The sequence below is a fragment of the Panulirus ornatus genome, chromosome 54 (genome assembly GCF_036320965.1).
Source record: "Panulirus ornatus isolate Po-2019 chromosome 54, ASM3632096v1, whole genome shotgun sequence".
Lineage (NCBI taxonomy): Eukaryota > Metazoa > Arthropoda > Malacostraca > Decapoda > Palinuridae > Panulirus > Panulirus ornatus.
The window spans coordinates 5,336,948-5,357,734 of NC_092277.1; the positions used below are offsets into that span (position 1 = coordinate 5,336,948).

The window sequence follows — 20,787 nt, forward strand, 5'->3', positions numbered from 1 at the left end:
GGCTTGTGCAAAACATGCTTGTGGCATGAGAAGCGTGGGAGGTGCGCAGATTAGAAAGGGTAGTGAGTGGTGGGATGAAGAAGTAAGATTATCAGTGAAAGAGAAGAGAGGCATTTGGACGATTTTTGCAGGGAAATAATGCAAATGACTGGGAGATGTATAAAAGAAAAAGGCAGGAGGTCAAGAGAAAGGTGCAAGAGGTGAAAAACAGGGCAAATGAGAGTTGGGGTGAGAGAGTATCATTAAATTTTAGGGAGAATTAAAAGATGATTTGGAAGGAGGTAAATAAAGTGCGTAAGACAAGGGAACAAATGGGAACGTCAGTGAAGGGGGCTAATGGGGAGGTGATAACAAGTAGTGGTGATGTGAGAAGGAGATAGTGTGAGTATTTTGAAGGTTTGTTGAATGTGTTTGATGATAGAGTGGCAGATATAGGGTGTTCTGGTTGAGGTGGTGTGCAAAGTGAGAGGGTTGGAGAGAATGATTTGGTAAACAGAGAAGAGGTAGTAAAAGCTTTGTGGAAGATGAAAGTTGGCAAGGCGGCAGGTTTGAATGGTATTGTAGTGGAATTTATTAAAAAAGGGGGTGACTGTATTGTTGACTGGTTGGTAAGGTTATTCAATGTATGTATGATTCATGGTGAGGTGCCTGAGGATTGGCAGAATGCTTGCATAGTGCCATTGTACAAAGGCAAAGGGGATAAAAGTGAGTGCTCAAATTACAGAGATTAAGTTTGTTGAGTATTCCTGGTAAATTATATGGGAGGGTATTGATTGAGAGGGTGAAGGCATGTACAGAGCATCAGATTGGGGAAGAGCAGTGTGGTTTCAGAAGTGGTAGAGGATGTGTGGATCAGGTGTTTGCTTTGAAGAATGTATGTGAGAAATATTTAGAAAAGCAAATAGATCTGTATGTAGCATTTATGGATCTGGAGAAAGCATATGATAGAGTTGATAGAGATGCTCTGTGGAAGGTATTAAGAATATATGGTGTGGGAGGCAAGTTGTTAGAAGCAGTGAAAAGTTATCAAGGATGTAAGACATGTGTACGTGTCGGAAGAGAGGAAAGTGATTGGTTCTCAGTGAATGTTGGTTTGCGGCAGGGGTGCGTGATGTCTCCATGGTTGTTTAATCTGTTTATGGATGGGGTTGTTAGGGAGTTGAATGCATGAGTTTTGGAAAGAGGGGCAAGTATGCAGTCTGTTGTGGATGAGAGAGCTTGGGAAGTGAGACAGTTGTTGTTCGCTGATGATACAGCGCTGGTGGCTGATTCGGGTGAAAAACTGCAGAAGCTGGTGACTGAGTTTGATAAAGTGTGTGAAAGATGAAAGCCGAGAGTAAATGTGAATAAGAGCAAGGTTATTAGGTACAGTAGGGTTGAGGGACAAGTAAATTGGGAGTTAAGTTTGAAAAGAGAAAAACGAGTAAGGGAAGTGAAAATTTTAGATATCTGGGAGTGGATTTGGCAGCGGATGGAACCATGGAAGCAGAAGTGAATCATAGGGTGGGGGAGGAGGCGAAAGTTTTGGGAGTGTTGAAAAAGGTGTGGAAGTCAAGACTTTATCTTGCAAAGCAAAAATGGGTATGTTTGAAGGAATAGTGGTTCCAACAATGTTATATGGTTGCGAGGCGTGGGCTATATATAGATTTGTGCGGAGGAGGGTGGATGTGCTGGAAATGAGATGTTTGAGGACAATATGTGGTGTGAGGTGGTTTGATTGAGTAAGCAATGAAAGGGTAAGAGAGATGTGTGGAAATAAAAAGAGTGTGGTTGAGAGAGCAGAAGAGGGTGTTTTGAAATGGTTTGGTCACATGGAGAGTATGAGTGAAGAAAGATTGACAAAGAGGATATATGTGTCAGAGGTGAAGGGAACAAGAAGTGGGAGACCAAATTGGAGGTGGAAAGATGGAGTGAAAAAGATTTTGAGTGATCGGGGCCTGAACATGCAGGAGGGTGAAAGGCGTGCAAGGAATAGAGTGAATTGGAACGATGTGGTATACCAGGGTCGATGTGCTGTCAATGGATTGACCAAGGCATGTGAGGCATCTGGAGTAAACCATAGAAAGTTGTGTGGGGCCTGGATGTTAAAAGGGAGCTGTGGTTTCAGTGCATTATACATGACAGTGCACATGCAGGGGGAGGGAGTTGTTATTTCATGTGTGGCAGACAGTATGAGTTATGTACATGTGTATATATGTATGTGTCTGTGTGTAAATATATGTATACGTTGAGATGTATAGGTATGTATATGTGCGTGTGTGGATGTGTATATATATGCATGTGTATGTGGGTGGGTTGGGCCATTCTTTCGTCTGTTTCCTTGCGCTACCTCGCTAACGCGGGAGACAGCAACAAAGTATAATAAAAATATAATAATAATTTCCAAATAAATTCAAAAGCCCTATCTAAGAATCTAAAATATCTTTTGCCCCTTTTACTGTTTACTTGGTTTCAGATCAACAGAAATGGTTTCACTAACCATTCTCCTCATTTACCTTTTGTAGCTCAACTTAATTCACACTCCAGCCTACCTTCTCATTTTTACTGCCACCACATAAAACTCTGTACTTACTGACATTAAAATTGACTTGCCATACAAGTCCAGTCCATCAGTTCATTTATGTCAGTCAAAAACTATAAAAGTTGAATTTCTGCTGAAGATTTATTTTCCAGCTTAGTATTGTCTGCAAATCTGATAATTCATAATGCTAGTGTACATGAAAAAGAGAACCAGTCCAAAGACTGATTCCTGTAGCACACCATCTTTGTGTCTAACCATTCTGTGTCCATTTACAGCCAGTCAACCAATTTCTTACATCACCAAAGTACAAGCCCATTTACAGCATCTGATTAAAATATTGCTGGTAACACTTGATATAGAACTCTAATGAGTGCTTTTTGAAAACCTAACTGAATGACATCAGCTGCTTTAATTTAATCTATTAATGTTGACTTTAACATAAAAGAAATAATATAGTTTGTAAGGAAAAATTTCATCAAAAACCATGCTGAGAATAATTTAATCTGTGGTGATCCTCTTAGGTTATTTACAATAATGTGCCAAATGATGGTTTCCATAAGTTTACCAGATACAGGATTACTTTTTTTCTTAATATGTAACATTTACAAATTTCTAGTCCTGTGGAACTATCCCTGTAGCAAGATAACAAAAATGCAGTCAAGGACTCTACCATTTCAATTTTAACCTTTTTCACATTCCTCAGATAAAATTGTTCTAGACCTGCCATTTTATGTCAAAATGTGTGGCACGTTTTCCTTGCTCAACAAATGAATTGGATTTGAGACAAGAGCTGCATCTTCAGTTCGAAAAAAAATCTTCAAATGTCACTTTTCCTTGATTACTGAACCAAATGACTAGGTAATGACTGTCTTGCTTCTAAATTTCTCTAAAAAACTATTCAGGGTTTCTTTTGTTATTTTCAGTAATATATGCTTGACTGGTTGGTAAGGTTATTCAATGTATGTATGACTCATGGTGAGGTGCCTGAGGATTGGCGGAATGCGTGCATAGTGCCATTGTACAAAGGCAAAGGGGATAAGAGTGAGTGCTCAAATTACAGAGGTATAAGTTTGTTGAGTATTCCTGGCAAATTTTATGGGAGGGTATTGATTGAGAGGGTGAAGGCATGTACAGAGCATCAGATTGGGGAAGAGCATTGTGGTTTCAGGAGTGGTAGAGGATGTGTGGATCAGGTGTTTGCTTTGAAGAATGTATGTGAGAAATACTTAGAAAAGCAAATGGATTTGTATGTAGCATTTATGGATCTGGAGAAGGCATATGATAGAGTTGATAGAGATGCTCTGTGGAAGGTATTAAGACTATATGGTTTGGGAGGCAAGTTGTTAGAAGCAGTGAAAAGTTTTTATCAAGGATGTAAGACAGAGAGGAAAGTGATTGGTTCTCAGTGAATGTTGGTTTGCGGCAGGGGTGCATGATGTCTCCATGGTTGTTTAATTTGTTTATGGATGGGGTTGTTAGCGAGGTGAATGCAAGAGTTTTGGAAAGAGGGGCAAGTATGAAGTCTGTTGGGGATGAGAGAGCTTGGGAAGTGAGTCAGTTGTTGTTCGCTGATGATACAGCGCTGGTGGCTGATTCGGGTGAGAAACTGCAGAAGCTGGTGACTGAGTTTGATAAAGTGTGTGAAAGAAGAAAGCTGAGAGTAAATGTGAATAAGAACAAGGTTATTAGGTACAGTAGGGTTGAGGGACAAGTAAATTGGGAGTTAAGTTTGAAAAGAGAAAAACTGGAGTAAGGGAAGTGAAAATTTTAGATATCTGGGAGTGGATTTGGCAGCGGATGGAACCATGGAAGCAGAAGTGAATCATAGGGTGGGGGAGGGGGCAAAAGTTCTGGGAGTGTTGAAAAAGGTGTGGAAGTCGAGAACGTTATCTTGCAACGCAAAAATGGGTATGTTTGAAGGAATAGTGGTTCCAACAATGTTATATGGTTGCGAGGCGTGGGCTATAGATAGATTTATGCGAAGGAGGGTGGATGTGCTGGAAATGAGATGTTTGATGGTGTGAGGTGGTTTGATCGAGTAAGTAATGAAAGGGTAAGAGAGATGTGTGGTAATAAAAAGAGTGTGGTTGAGAGAGCAGAAGAGGGTGTTTTGAAATGGTTTGGTCACATGGAGAGAATGAGTGAAGAAAGATTGACAAAGAGGATATATGTGTCAGAGGTAGAGGGAACGAGAAGTGGGAGACCAAATTGGAGGTGGAAAGATGGAGTGAAAAAGATTTTGAGTGATTGGGGCCTGAACATGCAAGAGGGTGAAAGGTGTGCAAGGAATAGAGTGAATTGGAATGATGTGGTATACCGGGGTTGACGTGCTGTCAATGGATTGAACCAGGGCATGTGAAGCATCTGGAGTAAACCATAGAAAGTTCTGTGGGACCTTGATTTTAAAGGGAGTGTGGTTTCGGTGCATTATACATGACAGTGCACATGCGGGGGGAGGGAGATGTTATTTCATGTGTGGCAGACAGTATGAATTATGTACATGTGTATATATGTATGTGTCTGTGTGTAAATATATGTATACGTTGAGATGTATAGGTATGTATATGTGCGTGTGTGGATGTGTATATATATGCATGTGTATGTGGGTGGGTTGGGCCATTCTTTCGTCTGTTTCCTTGCGCTACCTCGCTAACGCGGGAGACAGCAACAAAGTATAATAAAAATATAATAATAATTTCCAAATAAATTCAAAAGCCCTATCTAAGAATCTAAAATATCTTTTGCCCCTTTTACTGTTTACTTGGTTTCAGATCAACAGAAATGGTTTCACTAACCATTCTCCTCATTTACCTTTTGTAGCTCAACTTAATTCACACTCCAGCCTACCTTCTCATTTTTACTGCCACCACATAAAACTCTGTACTTACTGACATTAAAATTGACTTGCCATACAAGTCCAGTCCATCAGTTCATTTATGTCAGTCAAAAACTATAAAAGTTGAATTTCTGCTGAAGATTTATTTTCCAGCTTAGTATTGTCTGCAAATCTGATAATTCATAATGCTAGTGTACATGAAAAAGAGAACCAGTCCAAAGACTGATTCCTGTAGCACACCATCTGTTGTGTCTAACCATTCTGTGTCCATTTACAGCCAGTCAACCAATTTCTTACATCACCAAAGTACAAGCCCATTTACAGCATCTGATTAAAATATTGCTGGTAACACTTGATATAGAACTCTAATGAGTGCTTTTTGAAAACCTAACTGAATGACATCAGCTGCTTTAATTTAATCTATTAATGTTGACTTTAACATAAAAGAAATAATATAGTTTGTAAGGAAAAATTTCATCAAAAACCATGCTGAGAATAATTTAATCTGTGGTGATCCTCTTAGGTTATTTACAATAATGTGCCAAATGATGGTTTCCATAAGTTTACCAGATACAGGATTACTTTTTTTCTTAATATGTAACATTTACAAATTTCTAGTCCTGTGGAACTATCCCTGTAGCAAGATAACAAAAATGCAGTCAAGGACTCTACCATTTCAATTTTAACCTTTTTCACATTCCTCAGATAAAATTGTTCTAGACCTGCCATTTTATGTCAAAATGTGTGGCACGTTTTCCTTGCTCAACAAATGAATTGGATTTGAGACAAGAGCTGCATCTTCAGTTCGAAAAAAATCTTCAAATGTCACTTTTCCTTGATTACTGAACCAAATGACTAGGTAATGACTGTCTTGCTTCTAAATTTCTCTATAAAACTATTCAGGGTTTCTTTTGTTATTTTCAGTAATATATGCTTGACTGGTTGGTAAGGTTATTCAATGTATGTATGACTCATGGTGAGGTGCCTGAGGATTGGCGGAATGCGTGCATAGTGCCATTGTACAAAGGCAAAGGGGATAAGAGTGAGTGCTCAAATTACAGAGGTATAAGTTTGTTGAGTATTCCTGGCAAATTTTATGGGAGGGTATTGATTGAGAGGGTGAAGGCATGTACAGAGCATCAGATTGGGGAAGAGCATTGTGGTTTCAGGAGTGGTAGAGGATGTGTGGATCAGGTGTTTGCTTTGAAGAATGTATGTGAGAAATACTTAGAAAAGCAAATGGATTTGTATGTAGCATTTATGGATCTGGAGAAGGCATATGATAGAGTTGATAGAGATGCTCTGTGGAAGGTATTAAGACTATATGGTTTGGGAGGCAAGTTGTTAGAAGCAGTGAAAAGTTTTTATCAAGGATGTAAGACAGAGAGGAAAGTGATTGGTTCTCAGTGAATGTTGGTTTGCGGCAGGGGTGCATGATGTCTCCATGGTTGTTTAATTTGTTTATGGATGGGGTTGTTAGCGAGGTGAATGCAAGAGTTTTGGAAAGAGGGGCAAGTATGAAGTCTGTTGGGGATGAGAGAGCTTGGGAAGTGAGTCAGTTGTTGTTCGCTGATGATACAGCGCTGGTGGCTGATTCGGGTGAGAAACTGCAGAAGCTGGTGACTGAGTTTGATAAAGTGTGTGAAAGAAGAAAGCTGAGAGTAAATGTGAATAAGAACAAGGTTATTAGGTACAGTAGGGTTGAGGGACAAGTAAATTGGGAGTTAAGTTTGAAAAGAGAAAAACTGGAGTAAGGGAAGTGAAAATTTTAGATATCTGGGAGTGGATTTGGCAGCGGATGGAACCATGGAAGCAGAAGTGAATCATAGGGTGGGGGAGGGGGCAAAAGTTCTGGGAGTGTTGAAAAAGGTGTGGAAGTCGAGAACGTTATCTTGCAACGCAAAAATGGGTATGTTTGAAGGAATAGTGGTTCCAACAATGTTATATGGTTGCGAGGCGTGGGCTATAGATAGATTTATGCGAAGGAGGGTGGATGTGCTGGAAATGAGATGTTTGATGGTGTGAGGTGGTTTGATCGAGTAAGTAATGAAAGGGTAAGAGAGATGTGTGGTAATAAAAAGAGTGTGGTTGAGAGAGCAGAAGAGGGTGTTTTGAAATGGTTTGGTCACATGGAGAGAATGAGTGAAGAAAGATTGACAAAGAGGATATATGTGTCAGAGGTAGAGGGAACGAGAAGTGGGAGACCAAATTGGAGGTGGAAAGATGGAGTGAAAAAGATTTTGAGTGATTGGGGCCTGAACATGCAAGAGGGTGAAAGGTGTGCAAGGAATAGAGTGAATTGGAATGATGTGGTATACCGGGGTTGACGTGCTGTCAATGGATTGAACCAGGGCATGTGAAGCATCTGGAGTAAACCATAGAAAGTTCTGTGGGACCTTGATTTTAAAGGGAGTGTGGTTTCGGTGCATTATACATGACAGTGCACATGCGGGGGGAGGGAGATGTTATTTCATGTGTGGCAGACAGTATGAATTATGTACATGTGTCTGTGTGTAATACATTGAAATCACATCTCCCTTTTCACAGTCAGGCCCCACAAAACTTTCCATGGTTTACCCCAGATGCTTCACATGCCCTGGTTCAATCCATTGACAGTATACTGACCCCAGTAACTCTAAATCGTTCCAATTCACTCTATTCCTTGCACGCCTTTCACCCTCCTGTATGGTTAGGCCCCGATCACTCCAAATCTTTTTCACTCCATCCTTCCACCTCCAATTTGGTCTCCTGCTTCTCCTTGTTCCCTCCACCTCTGACACATGTATCCTCTGTCAATCTTTCCTCACTCATTCTCTCCATGTGACCAAACCATTTCAACACACCCTCTTCTGCTGTCTTAACCACACTCTTTTTATTACCACACCCCTTTCTTACCCTTTCATTACTTACTCATGGAACCACCTCACACCATATATTGTCCTAAAACATTTCAGAAATACCTATACAAATTTTCCTCCTATGCAGTTGTTTCTAACTTTGAAAATTTGTTACATATTCTCAGTACATTATTGTAAAATATTCTATGACTGAGACTTGTTGCAAAAAGAACTTATAGAGGCTGAGGAGTCTGCTCCACACGGGTACTTTTTGAAGAACATAATGTAAACCTACTAGACAGTTTGCCAAAACAGGTAGATACCAGTTTGTTCACAAGTACTCTACACTACATACAAATATATCAATCTATTTATCTATACGTCTGATGCCTGTTCCCACCTGGAACTCCCTCAAGGGGGTGACCAGAGCATAAGAGTCTCCATAAGTGAACTGCAGTGCCACTTCTTAGCCTTTAGTAACCCAACCATTAATCAACAGACCACTGGTTGAAGGCACTTCTAGTGCAGTGCTTGCAAAGGCTCCTACTTAATGTTCCTGCTGACTACTTCCACCTAATGCTCCTGCCTAATGTTCCTACCTACTTATTCTACCAAATGATCCTGCCTAATTGTTCCTACGTACTACTTCCATCTATTGCTCTCACTATCTTGCCAAAAGGCAGGGATAGCACACACAGCTCACCACAGGAAAATCTAGAGTTACAAAGAATTAGCTGAGTTTAGTGCTTTCAAGTGTTATGTATGACAAGGAGAGATCCTACGGTTGTGGACAGAATGCCAGTAGTCCATGTGTGGGTGAGGCAGAAAGGAAAGACAGCTACCTGGGTCAGAGGAGTGCAACTTGACAACCACTGAAGTGCTGGCTCGCTATGCAGCCATCACTAACCCTCTTGATGTTCAGGCAGGTATTACTGGCTGTTGGATGCTTACCAACTAATACCGTCATAAATGTAACACATGCAAAAGTAAAATACTGCCGCAAGTTTACAAACCTGATTCCCTATTTTAAGCAAAGGTTTACTAATCTATCAAGAGGAAATGCCTTACTGAAGAAGGCATTACTAGTGCTGATCCAGGACAGTACTCTTAAAATCCTAATGTTGTAAGTTTGGCTTTGAAAACACCTCCTTGTGATGCCATCCTACATGTGAAGGGAAAGATGAAATAAATAACAGCTATATTTAGTCATGTCAATTTCCTAGGGTCAAAACCATATTGTAGTTGCATTTAAATGTTCCGTTCAAAATCTTAAAACCGATGTTAATTCCTGTCTTTATATTTCATCATATCAGAGTGGTTTGGGAATGTCTTGGGAGTAAAGTCAGGGGTTAGTGAGAGGACAAGAGCAAGGTAAGGAGTAGCAGTACTCCTGAAACAGGAGTTGTGGGAGTACGTGATAGAATGTAAGAAAGTAAATTCTCGATTAATATGGGTAAAACTGAAAGTTGATGGAGAGAGATGGGTGATTATTAGTGCATATGCACCTGGGCATGAGAAGAAAGAGCATGAGAGGCAAGTGTTTTGGGAGCAGCTGAATGAGTGTGTTAGTGGTTTTGATGCACGAGACCAGGTTATAGTGATGGGTGATTTGAATGCAAAGGTGAGTAATGTGGCAGTTGAGGGAATAATTGGTATACATGGGGTGTTCAGTGTTGTAAATGGGAATGGTGAAGAGCTTGTAGATTTATGTGCTGAAAAAGGACTGATGATTGGGAATACCTGGTTTAAAAAGCGAGATATACATAAGTATACTTATGTAAGTACGAGAGATGGCCAGAGAGCGTTATTGGATTACGTGTTAATTGACAGGCGCACGAAAGAGAGACTTTTGGATGTTAATGTGCTGAGAGATGCAACTGGAGGGATGTCTGATCATTATCTTGTGGAGGCTAAGGTGAAGATTTGTATGGGTTTTCAGAAAAAAAGAGTGAATGTTGGGGTGAAGAGGGTGGTGAGGGTAAGTGAGCTTGGGAAGGAGACTTATGTGAGGAAGTACCAGGAGAGACTGAGTACAGAATCGAAGAAGGTGAGAACAATGGAAGTAAAGGGAGTGGGGGAGGAATGGGATGTATTTAGGGAATCAGTGATGGAGTGCGCAAAAGATGCTTGTGGCATGAGAAGAGTGGGAGGTGGGTTGATTAGAAAGGGTAGTGAGTGGTGGGATGAAGAAGTAAGAGTATTAGTGAAAGAGAAGAGAGAGGCATTTGGACGATTTTTGCAGGGAAATAATGCAGTTGAGTGGGAGACGTATAAAAGAAAGAGACAGGAGGTCAAGAGAAAGGTGCAAGAGGTGAAAAAAAGGGCAAATGAGAGTTGGGGTGAGAGAGTATCATTAAATTTTAGGGAGAATAAAAAGATGTTCTGGAAGGAGGTAAATAAAGTGCGTAAGACAAGGGAGCAAATGGGAACTTCAGTGAAGGGCCCAAATGGGGAGGTGATAACAAGTAGTGGTGATGTGAGAAGGAGATGGAGTGAGTATTTTGAAGGTTTGTTGAATGTGTTTGATGATAGAGTGGCAGATATAGGGTGTTTTGGTCGAGGTGGTGTGCAAAGTGAGAGGGTTAGGGAAAATGATTTGGTAAACAGAGAAGAGGTAGTAAAAGCTTTGCGGAAGATGAAAGCCGGCAAGGCAGCAGGTTTGGATGGTATTGCAGTGGAATTTATTAAAAAAGGGGGTGACTGTATTGTTGACTGGTTGGTAAGGTTATTCAATGTATGTATGACTCACGGTGAGGTGCCTGAGGATTGGCAGAATGCGTGCATAGTGCCATTGTACAAAGGCAAAGGGGATAAGAGTGAGTGCTCAAATTACAGAGGTATAAGTTTGTTGAGTATTCCTGGTAAATTATATGGGAGGGTATTGATTGAGAGGGTGAAGGCATGTACAGAGCATCAGATTGGGGAAGAGCAGTGTGGTTTCAGAAGTGGTAGAGGATGTGTGGATCAGGTTTTTGCTTTGAAGAATGTATGTGAGAAATACTTAGAAAAGCAAATGGATTTGTATGTAGCATTTATGGATCTGGAGAAGGCATATGATAGAGTTGATAGAGATGCTCTGTGGAAGGTATTAAGAATATATGGTGTGGGAGGCAAGTTGTTAGAAGCAGTGAAGAGTTTTTATCGAGGATGTAAGGCATGTGTACGTGTAGGAAGAGAGGAGAGTGATTGGTTCTCAGTGAATGTAGGTTTGCGGCAGGGGTGTCTGATGTCTCCATGGTTGTTTAATTTGTTTATGGATGGGGTTGTTAGGGAGGTGAATGCAAGAGTTTTGGAAAGAGGGGCAAGTATGAAGTCTGTTGGGGATGAGAGAGCTTGGGAAGTGAGTCAGTTGTTGTTCGCTGATGATACAGCGCTGGTGGCTGATTCATGTGAGAAACTGCAGAAGCTGGTGACTGAGTTTGGTAAAGTGTGTGAAAGAAGAAAGTTAAGAGTAAATGTGAATAAGAGCAAGGTTATTAGGTACAGTAGGATTGAGGGTCAAGTCAATTGGGAAGTGAGTTTGAATGGAGAAAAACTTGAGGAAGTGAAGTGTTTTAGATATCTGGGAGTGGATCTGGCAGCGGATGGAACCATGGAAGCGGAAGTGGATCATAGGGTGGGGGAGGGGGCAAAAATTCTGGGAGCCTTGAAGAATGTGTGGAAGTCGAGAACATTATCTCGGAAAGCAAAAATGGGTATGTTTGAAGGAATAGTGGTTCCAACAATGTTGTATGGTTGCGAGGCGTGGGCTATGGATAGAGTTGTGCGCAGGAGGATGGATGTGCTGGAAATGAGATGTTTGAGGACAATGTGTGGTGTGAGGTGGTTTGATCGAGTAAGTAATGTAAGGGTAAGAGAGATGTGTGGAAATAAAAAGAGCGTGGTTGAGAGAGCAGAAGAGGGTGTTTTGAAATGGTTTGGGCACATGGAGAGAATGAGTGAGGAAAGATTGACCAAGAGGATATATGTGTCGGAGGTGGAGGGAACGAGGAGAAGAGGGAGACCAAATTGGAGGTGGAAAGATGGAGTGAAAAAGATTTTGTGTGATCGGGGCCTGAACATGCAGGAGGGTGAAAGGAGGGCAAGGAATAGAGTGAATTGGAGCGATGTGGTATACCGGGGTTGACGTGATGTCAGTGGATTGAATCGGGGCATGTGAAGCGTCTGGGGTAAACCATGGAAAGCTGTGTAGGTATGTATATTTTGCGTGTGTGGATGTATGTATATACATGTGTATGGGGGTGGGTTGGGCCATTTCTTTCGTCTGTTTCCTTGCGCTACCTCGCAAACGCGGGAGACAGCGACAAAAAAAAAAAAAAAAAAAAAAAAAAAAAAAAAAAAAAAAAAAAAAAAAATTCAATACTATTTATATTTATTATTTATTTTGCTTTGCCGCTGTCTCCCGAGTTTGCGAGGTAGCGCAAGGAAAATGATGAAAGAAATGGCCCAACTCACCCCCATACCTCCGACACATATATCCTCTTGGTCAATCTTTCCTCACTCATTCTCTCCATGTGCCCAAACCATTTCAAAACACCCTCTTCTGCTCTCTCAATCATGCTCTTTTTATTTCCACACATCTCTCTTACCCTTACATTACTTACTCGATCAAACCACCTCACACCACATATTGTCCTCAAACATCTCATTTCCAGCACATCCATCCTCCTGCACACAACTCTATCCATAGCCCACGCCTTGCAACCATACAACATTGTTGGAACCACTATTCCTTCAAACATACCCATTTTTGCTTTCCGAGATAATGTTCTCAACTTCCAAACATTCTTCAAGGCTCCCAGGATTTTCGCCCCCTCCCCCACCCTATGATTCACTTCCGCTTCCATGGTTCCATCCGCTGCCAGATCCACTCCCAGATATCTAAAACACTTTACTTCTTCCAGTTTTTCTCCATTCAAACTTACCTCCCAACTGACTTGACCCTCAACCCTACTGTACCTAATAACCTTGCTCTTATTCACATTTACTCTTAACTTTCTTCTTTCACACACTACCAAACTCAGTCACCAGCTTCTGCAGTTTCTCACATGAATCAGCCACCAGCGCTGTATCATCAGCGAACAACAACTGACTCACTTCCCAAGCTCTTTCATCCACAACAGACTTCATACTTGCCCCTCTTTCCAAAACTCTTGCATTCACCTCCCTAACAACCCTATCCATAAACAAATTAAACAACTATGGAGACATCACACACCCCTGCCGCAAACCTACATTCACTGAGAACCAATCACTTTCCTCTCTTCCTACATGTACACATGCCTTACATCCTCGATAAAAACTATTCACTGCTTCTAACAACTTGCCTCCCACACCATATATTCTTAATACCTTCCACAGAGCATCTCTATCAACTCTATCATATGCCTTCTCCAGATCCATAAATGCTACATACAAATCCATTTGCTTTTCTAAGTATTTCTCACATACATTCTTCAAAGCAAAAACCTGATCCACACATCCTCTACCACTTCTGAAACCACACTGCTCTTCCCCAATCTGATGCTCTGTACATGCCTTCACCCTCTCAATCAATACCCTCCCATATAATTTACCAGGAATACTCAACAAACTTATACCTCTGTAATTTGAGCACTCACTCTTATTCCCTTTGCCTTTGTACAATGGCACTATGCACACATTCCGCCACTCCTCAGGCACCTCACCATGAGTCATACATACATTGAATAACCTTACCAACCAGTCAACAATCCAGTCACCCCCTTTTTTTAATAGATTCCACTGCAATACCATCCAAACCTGCTGCCTTGCCAGCTTTCATCTTCCGCAAAGCTTTCACTACCTCTTCTCTGTTTACCAAATCATTTTCCCTAACCCTCTCACTTTGCACACCACCTCGACCAAAACACCCTATATCTGCCACTCTATCATCAAACACATTCAACAAACCTTCAAAATACTCACTCCATCTCCTTCTCACATCAACACTACTTGTTATCACCTCCCCATTAGCGCCCTTCACTGAAGTTCCCATTTGCTCCCTTGTCTTACGCACTTTATTTACCTCCTTCCAGAACATCTTTTAATTCTCCCTAAAATTTAATGATACTCTCTCACCCCAACTCTCATTTGCCCTCTTTTTCACCTCTTGCACCTTTCTCTTGACCTCCTGTCTCTTTCTTTTATACATCTCCCACTCAAGTGCATTTTTTCCCTGCAAAAATCGTCCAAATGCCTCTCTCTTCTCTTCCACTAATAATCTTACTTCTTCATCCCACCACTCACTACCCTTTCTAATCAACCCACCTCCCACGCTTCTCATGCCACAAGCATCTTTTGCGCAATCCATCACCGATTCCCTAAATACATCCCATTCCTCCCCCACTCCCCTTACTTCCATTGTTCTCACCTTTTTCCATTCTGTACTCGGTCTCTCCTGGTACTTCCTCACACAAGTCTCCTTCCCAAGCTCACTTACTCTTACCACCCTCTTCACCCCAACATTCACACTTCTTTTCTGAAAACCCATACAAATCTTCACCTTAGCCTCCACAAGAGAATGATCAGACATCCCTCCAGTTGCACCTCTCAGCACGTTAACATCCAAAAGTCTCTCTTTCGCGCGCCTGTCAATTAACATGTAATCCAATAACGCTCTCTGGCCATCTCTCCTACTTACATACGTATACTTATGTATATCTCGCTTTTTAAACCAGGTATTCCCAATCACCAGTCCTTTTTCAACATATAAATCTACAAGCTCCTCGCCATTTCCATTTACAACACTGAACACAATATACTAATTGTTTACATGTCCTGTTAATGCATTTTTATTGAGTGTAAGTACAACTGAAGGCTTTCTACTGTAACATAACAGCAGTATGATCTGGACACAGCTAATTTTTGGTATGGTTTTTCTAAAAGTCAAGGAATAGTTAGCTTGTGAATGACAGTTCTCTTAGATGTTTAAATCCAGAAATGAGAAGTGAGACAGTAAATCTGCCACAAAGAATAAAGCATCCTTTTCCTGTGAGATAGCTGTGAGCCTCAATTTTATGAAATTAACTAGCAAATATGCATTTGATGTAGCACACAATAATGGGATGGAATCAGACTGACAGGCCATGAGTTAACCAGGAGTGGCCGGTTTGCAAATGGCCATGTTAAGGTGTAAGTATGAGAGGCTGGCCATTAGCTTCAAAATTAGCTCAGACTGGCATCCTGCTGTGCAAGCGGCGATTATTCTTTTGAATGTTGAATAATCAGTACAGCATTCTAGGTATGTAAGAAGCAACTTTCACAGCTCACATAAATCCAACAAAGAAAAGAATCATTCATATGTTAATATCTTCTGAAAAAGCTGTGCTTCACAAAACAATAACAAATTAGTTTCACTTTCACTAAATGACCGGCACAGAAAAAAGACTCTTGGATGTCTGGTAGGATGTCTGATCATAACCTGACAGAAGTGAGAGTGAAGATATGCAGAGCTTTTCAGAATAAAAGAAAATCAAATGGAGTAAAGAGGGTGGTGAAAGTATGTGAGCTTGAAAAGCAGATTCATGCAAAGAAATACCAGGGGAGACTAAGTGCAAATGGTAAATGGTAAGAGTAAACAAAGCTGGGGGAGTGGATAAGGAATGGGAGGTATTTACTAAAGCAATGCTAATGTATCCGGTATGCAAAGTTTGGGAATAAGGCAGGTACTGAGTAGTGAGTGGCTGGATGACGAAATCATGAGAGAAAGAAAAAGAGAAGTGCTAGGATGAAACTTAAAGTGAGGGAGTGTAAGTGATTCAAAGACTTACAAGAGAAATCAGCAGGAGGTCAAGAGGTAAGTGCACAGGCTGACAAAGGGGGGAAGTGAGAGCTGGGGTGAGGTAGTATCAGCAAACTTCATGGAAATAAAAAAATATTCCATTTCAGAAGGTTAATAGTGTGAAAAAACAATAAGAAATGGGAACATCAGTAAAGGAGACATATGGGGAAGTGGTAACAGGCAGAGATAAGAAGAGGAGTCAGCAATCTGAAGGACTGCTGAATGTATTATATTATGGGGTGGCACAAGGGTGCTTGGGTTGGAGAGGTGTGCAAAGTAAGAGTGTCATGGCAGGTGGTTTGGTGAACAGAGAAGAGGTGGTGAAAGCCTTGCATAAGATGAAATGCGGTAAAGTGGCTCAAGTGGGTGACACTGCAGCTGACAGGTTAAAATATATTTACGTTGTATGTATGGAACATCATGAGCTGCCTGGGGATTGGTGGAATGCATATATAGTTTCACAGTATAAAGGCAAGGTGAACAAGGGTAAGTGTTTGCATTAGAGGTATAAATTCACTGAATGTACCGATATGCTGTATGAAAGTGTTGATCAAGAGGGTGGAGGCATGCAGAGAGAATTAGATTCGATGTTTCGAGAATTAGATTTCATGTTTCAGATTGTGGTCTCAAGAGTGGTAGAGGATGTGTGGATCTGGTATTTGCTTTGAAGAACATGTCAGAAAAACTGATGAGAAACAGAAGTATTTGTATGTGGCACTCATGGATTTGGAGAAAGCATATGATAGGGTTGAGAGAGATGCTTTGTGACAGGTGTTATGGATTTAGCATGTGGGAGGAAAGCTGTTAGAAGCATGGAGGAGTTTTTATCAAGAGAGTAAGGTATGTTTAAGTTAGCAAGGAGGGTTCCAGGTGAAGGTGGATCTGTAGCAAGGGTGTGTGATGTGACAAAGGCTGTTTCAGTTGTGTATGGATAAGGTGGTGAGGGAGGTAAATGCATGGGTCTTGGAAAGAGGGGCAGGTATGTCGTCAGTTGTGTGATGATGGCACTGTTTTTCGTTAATTTGAGCGAGACATTGCAGAACTTGGTACCTGAGTCTGGAAGTGTGTGTTGAAGAAGAAAGTTGAGAGCAAATGAGTTATTAATAAAGCAAGGTTATTAGATCTAAAAAATGCAAAGAGACAGGCAAATTAAGGAGTGGGTTTCATTGGAGAAAACCTGGAAGTGAAGTGTTTTAGGAACCTAGGAGTAGATATAGCAATCAACAGAACCATGGAAGCAGAGGTGAAGCATAGGATGGGTGAGGGTGCAAAGGTTCTGGGAGTACTGAGGAATAAGTCACTGACTGGAATGGCAAAAATGGGTAGATGTGAAGCTGCAATAATTGCAATGATGTAAGGATGCAAGGTGTGGGCTTTCGATGAAATTGTATGGAAAAGAGTGAATGCTTTGCATATGAAATGTCCAAGGACAATAAGTGGTGTGAGAGGTGGTAGAATGTGATGAGAAAGTGATAATAAAGAGAGTATGACCAAGAGCTGAAGATGAACATATGGTCTGAACATATGGAGAAGATAGGCTGACAAAGAAGATTTATGTGTCAGTAGTGGGGAGAAGAAGGAGAAGGGAAGACCAAATTGGAGATGGAGGATGGAGTCAATAAGATCTTGAGTGCTCAGCACCTCAATATGCAGGTAGGTGAAAGGCATGCATGGAAAAGAATGAACTGGAGCAATGTGGTAAGCATGGGAGGACATGCTAATGGACTGAAGCAGGGAATAAGAAACACCAATTTGATATGTTTTATGTAACTTTTTTGTGAGACTGCTGAAGATCTGATGAATATTAAAACATGGCCCATTTCAGCACAATTTCATGGATGCAAAAATCACCTAAGAAGATTTTAATGTTTTACTTTTTAAATATCGATCCATCCTTACACATGTAACAACTGACTAAATTGCTGTGACCATACATTTCTGAAGAATAATAAAATTTACAGGATTTGCAGGTAGGTACTCATTTATTTCAGTAACTGTTTTGCCTGCTTAGCATGACAGACTGTCATGGATCTCTTTGTCTATCATCTGTCTGTCCTTCCATCAAGAGCCAAACTTTAAAAATGCATTGAACAGTGAATCCAGCTGGAGAAAGGACTTCCTGGATAGTTACTCAATATTCAACCTGGATGATCTGGCTAGATAGCAAAATATGCAGTTCCTTTATACATTAACTACATTCAAATTATAACTGTCAGCAGACATCAAAGAAATATGTAAATAAAATGTATACAAAGCTATGTTAATTAGTTTCTTTTGTTCTGCTGCTACTGCCATATTAGTTCTGGTTAAACTGAGATTGCTAAAAAAATAAAAATAAAAAAGTAAAATGTAGAATGCTTTCAACAATCATGGATATTCTCTGGCTGCGGCTAACCCCATGTGAGACTTCCTGAAGGGAACGGACATCAGAGATAAAGATATACAGGTTTCTAACAAAAATAATGAGATATTCTGTTACAGTGGATGTTTATAAGGAAAGTCCTACTTAGCCATATAATGTTCTCTGTTGAAATAAAAAAAGTATTGTAGGCAATACCAATGTAGGTAGTACTTGGTAGGTATCCAATGACCAAGAAGGTATACTACCAGTACTACCTACCCAGGAATCGGGAGGGTTAGTGAGGGCTGCATAGTGAGCCAGCACTTTAGAGGCTGTCAAGTTGTATTCCTCTGACCTAGGTAGCTGTCTTTTCTTTCTGCCTCACCTCCATGTGGACTACTAACATTTTGTTCTTAAACATGCAATCTCTCCCTGTCACATGTAACACATGACAACATTTACCTCACACAGCTCATTATGCTCCTGTGGTGAGCATAATGCACTAGCCCTGGGACACTATTGCCCATGCACTGCATATCACATCCCTTTTTTATTTGTCTATGTCTCTGATGCCTGTTCCAACTGAAACTCCCTCAAGGGGGTGGCCATGGCAATAAACAGTGAATTCCAGGGCCACCTCATAGCCTTTACAACAGGCCACTGACAGAGGGCAATTCTAGCATAGTGTTTGCAGAGGCTCCTACCTAATGTTCCTACTACTTCAACCTAACGCTCCTACCTATTACTTCTGCCTAATGTTTCTATTTACTGCTCCTACCATTTTGCTGTAAGGCAGGTCTAACGCATAGTCCTCACTGTAGGGAAACCTAGTTACGAATAATGAGTCATGCGTATTACGTGTTGTCAAGTGTTATGTATGACAAGGAGAGATAGCATGTTTGTGGGCTAAATGCCAGTAGTCCACGTCTGCTGTTAGGCAGAAAGAAAAGACAGCTACCTGGGTCAGAGAAGTGCAACTTGACAACCACTGAAGTGCTAGCTCACTCCACAGTTGTCATTAACCTTCCCAATACCCAGGCGGGTAGTACTGGTAATATAAGGAAAGGTCTTCTGTTTCAACCTTATTCATTTAGTTTATGACCAACAATTACGAAAAGGTCCTATAAGATTAATGACTAAGAACAAAAATCCAAGGCTTCACTTTTTCAAATATTTATTAAATTTTTTTGTACTGTACCAACAAATTTATGGAGCGTTAGGTACACTGTAAAAAGAAAAGTAATATTTGAAAGGAGGAAATGTTTAAGGTACTGGAAAAATAAAGATATAAAACATTTTTGCCACTACATTTCATCAGACATTAACAAAAATGCCTATGATTAAACATAACATCACTTCCAAATCTAAAGAAATGAAATACTCGCTAAAATCTTTGCTATTAGTCAATGAGGAACTTTATCTTAAATTAAACTATGTATGTGAATTTAACATAAAAATAAACCTACATAAAGTAGGAATGTTTCTCATTATTTCCATTTCTAAAAATGAAATCCATCAAATATATATCTCTGCTCCCCATAATGTTGCTTCCACAGGAATAAAGGTACATTGTATGAAAGAGTATAAAGTAAACTTATATCTCAGGATGAGTTCAGGTTAGAATAAATGGCAAAATGCAAATTTAAGTTTGATGACCTATTCTCAGACTTCAGCTGAAGTCTCTCTGCCAAGGTAGTTGCTTCATCCTTGTTGTGTGGTGTGTCCCTTTTGTCTTATGAAAAAGAATTTTGAAAAAATGGAAATGGAGAAAGCTAGGACTGGTTTTTGTATGATGGAACCCTCATTAACATCAAAAATAATCGATCAACAGCATGCAGCTCACCTTCAAAACACCCCTTAAGATGGAGCCACCAGCTACACCACCCTTAAGGTCTTCCACCTCACAGCCTGGTTTGTTGACATCAAAAGACCTAATGACAATCAGTCGAGGTTCTGCCATAAAGTCACGTTCTGGGACGGGAATCTTTTTCATGATGTACTCACATACAACATCGATGTTCAATTTGAGCTGTGCAGAGATAGGAATAACTGGTGCACCTTCTGCCACTGTACCTACCAAAGGAAAAATTTACAAGTGTAATACACTTCAAATTCTACATGTTTGTGCATTTCATCAAGTACTGTCTTATTCTAAAGCCCCATCAAAATTTTTCAGTACAATAAATAATATGTGAATATATCTTATTTTTCTATTCATACTGAAAGCTTCTGTCATGGACAAAAGTTTCCATCAATGCCAAGCCTTGTGGAAAAAGAAAAAGGGGTGAGCATAGAAAGAAAGGTAAGGGCAGAACTGTCATCATTATCTTCTTGTCTGAAAAGTTGAATGACAAAAAAATACCTTTCAAAAAGGGACGATTCATACCTAGGCTGCAGATGGACACATTGTAATCATGTGATGCAGTGGCTTGCTGTGTGTGACATGGTCTT

The 20,787-nt window shown here is 40.5% G+C and overlaps 1 protein-coding gene across 1 annotated transcript in view; it reads right to left on the reverse strand.

The window, feature by feature from the left end:
* The window catches only part of LOC139765364 (eukaryotic translation initiation factor 2 subunit 3-like), a 38,138-nt gene extending 17,727 nt beyond the window's left edge, over nt 1–20,411 (reverse strand). The window contains exon 1 of the mRNA XM_071692747.1: nt 20,180–20,411. Within this exon, the coding sequence (XP_071548848.1) occupies nt 20,180–20,329 (150 nt within the window). The 5' untranslated portion in view covers nt 20,330–20,411. The remainder of the gene's footprint in view (nt 1–20,179) is intronic.
* Nucleotides 20,412–20,787: the final 376 nt, after the last annotated feature.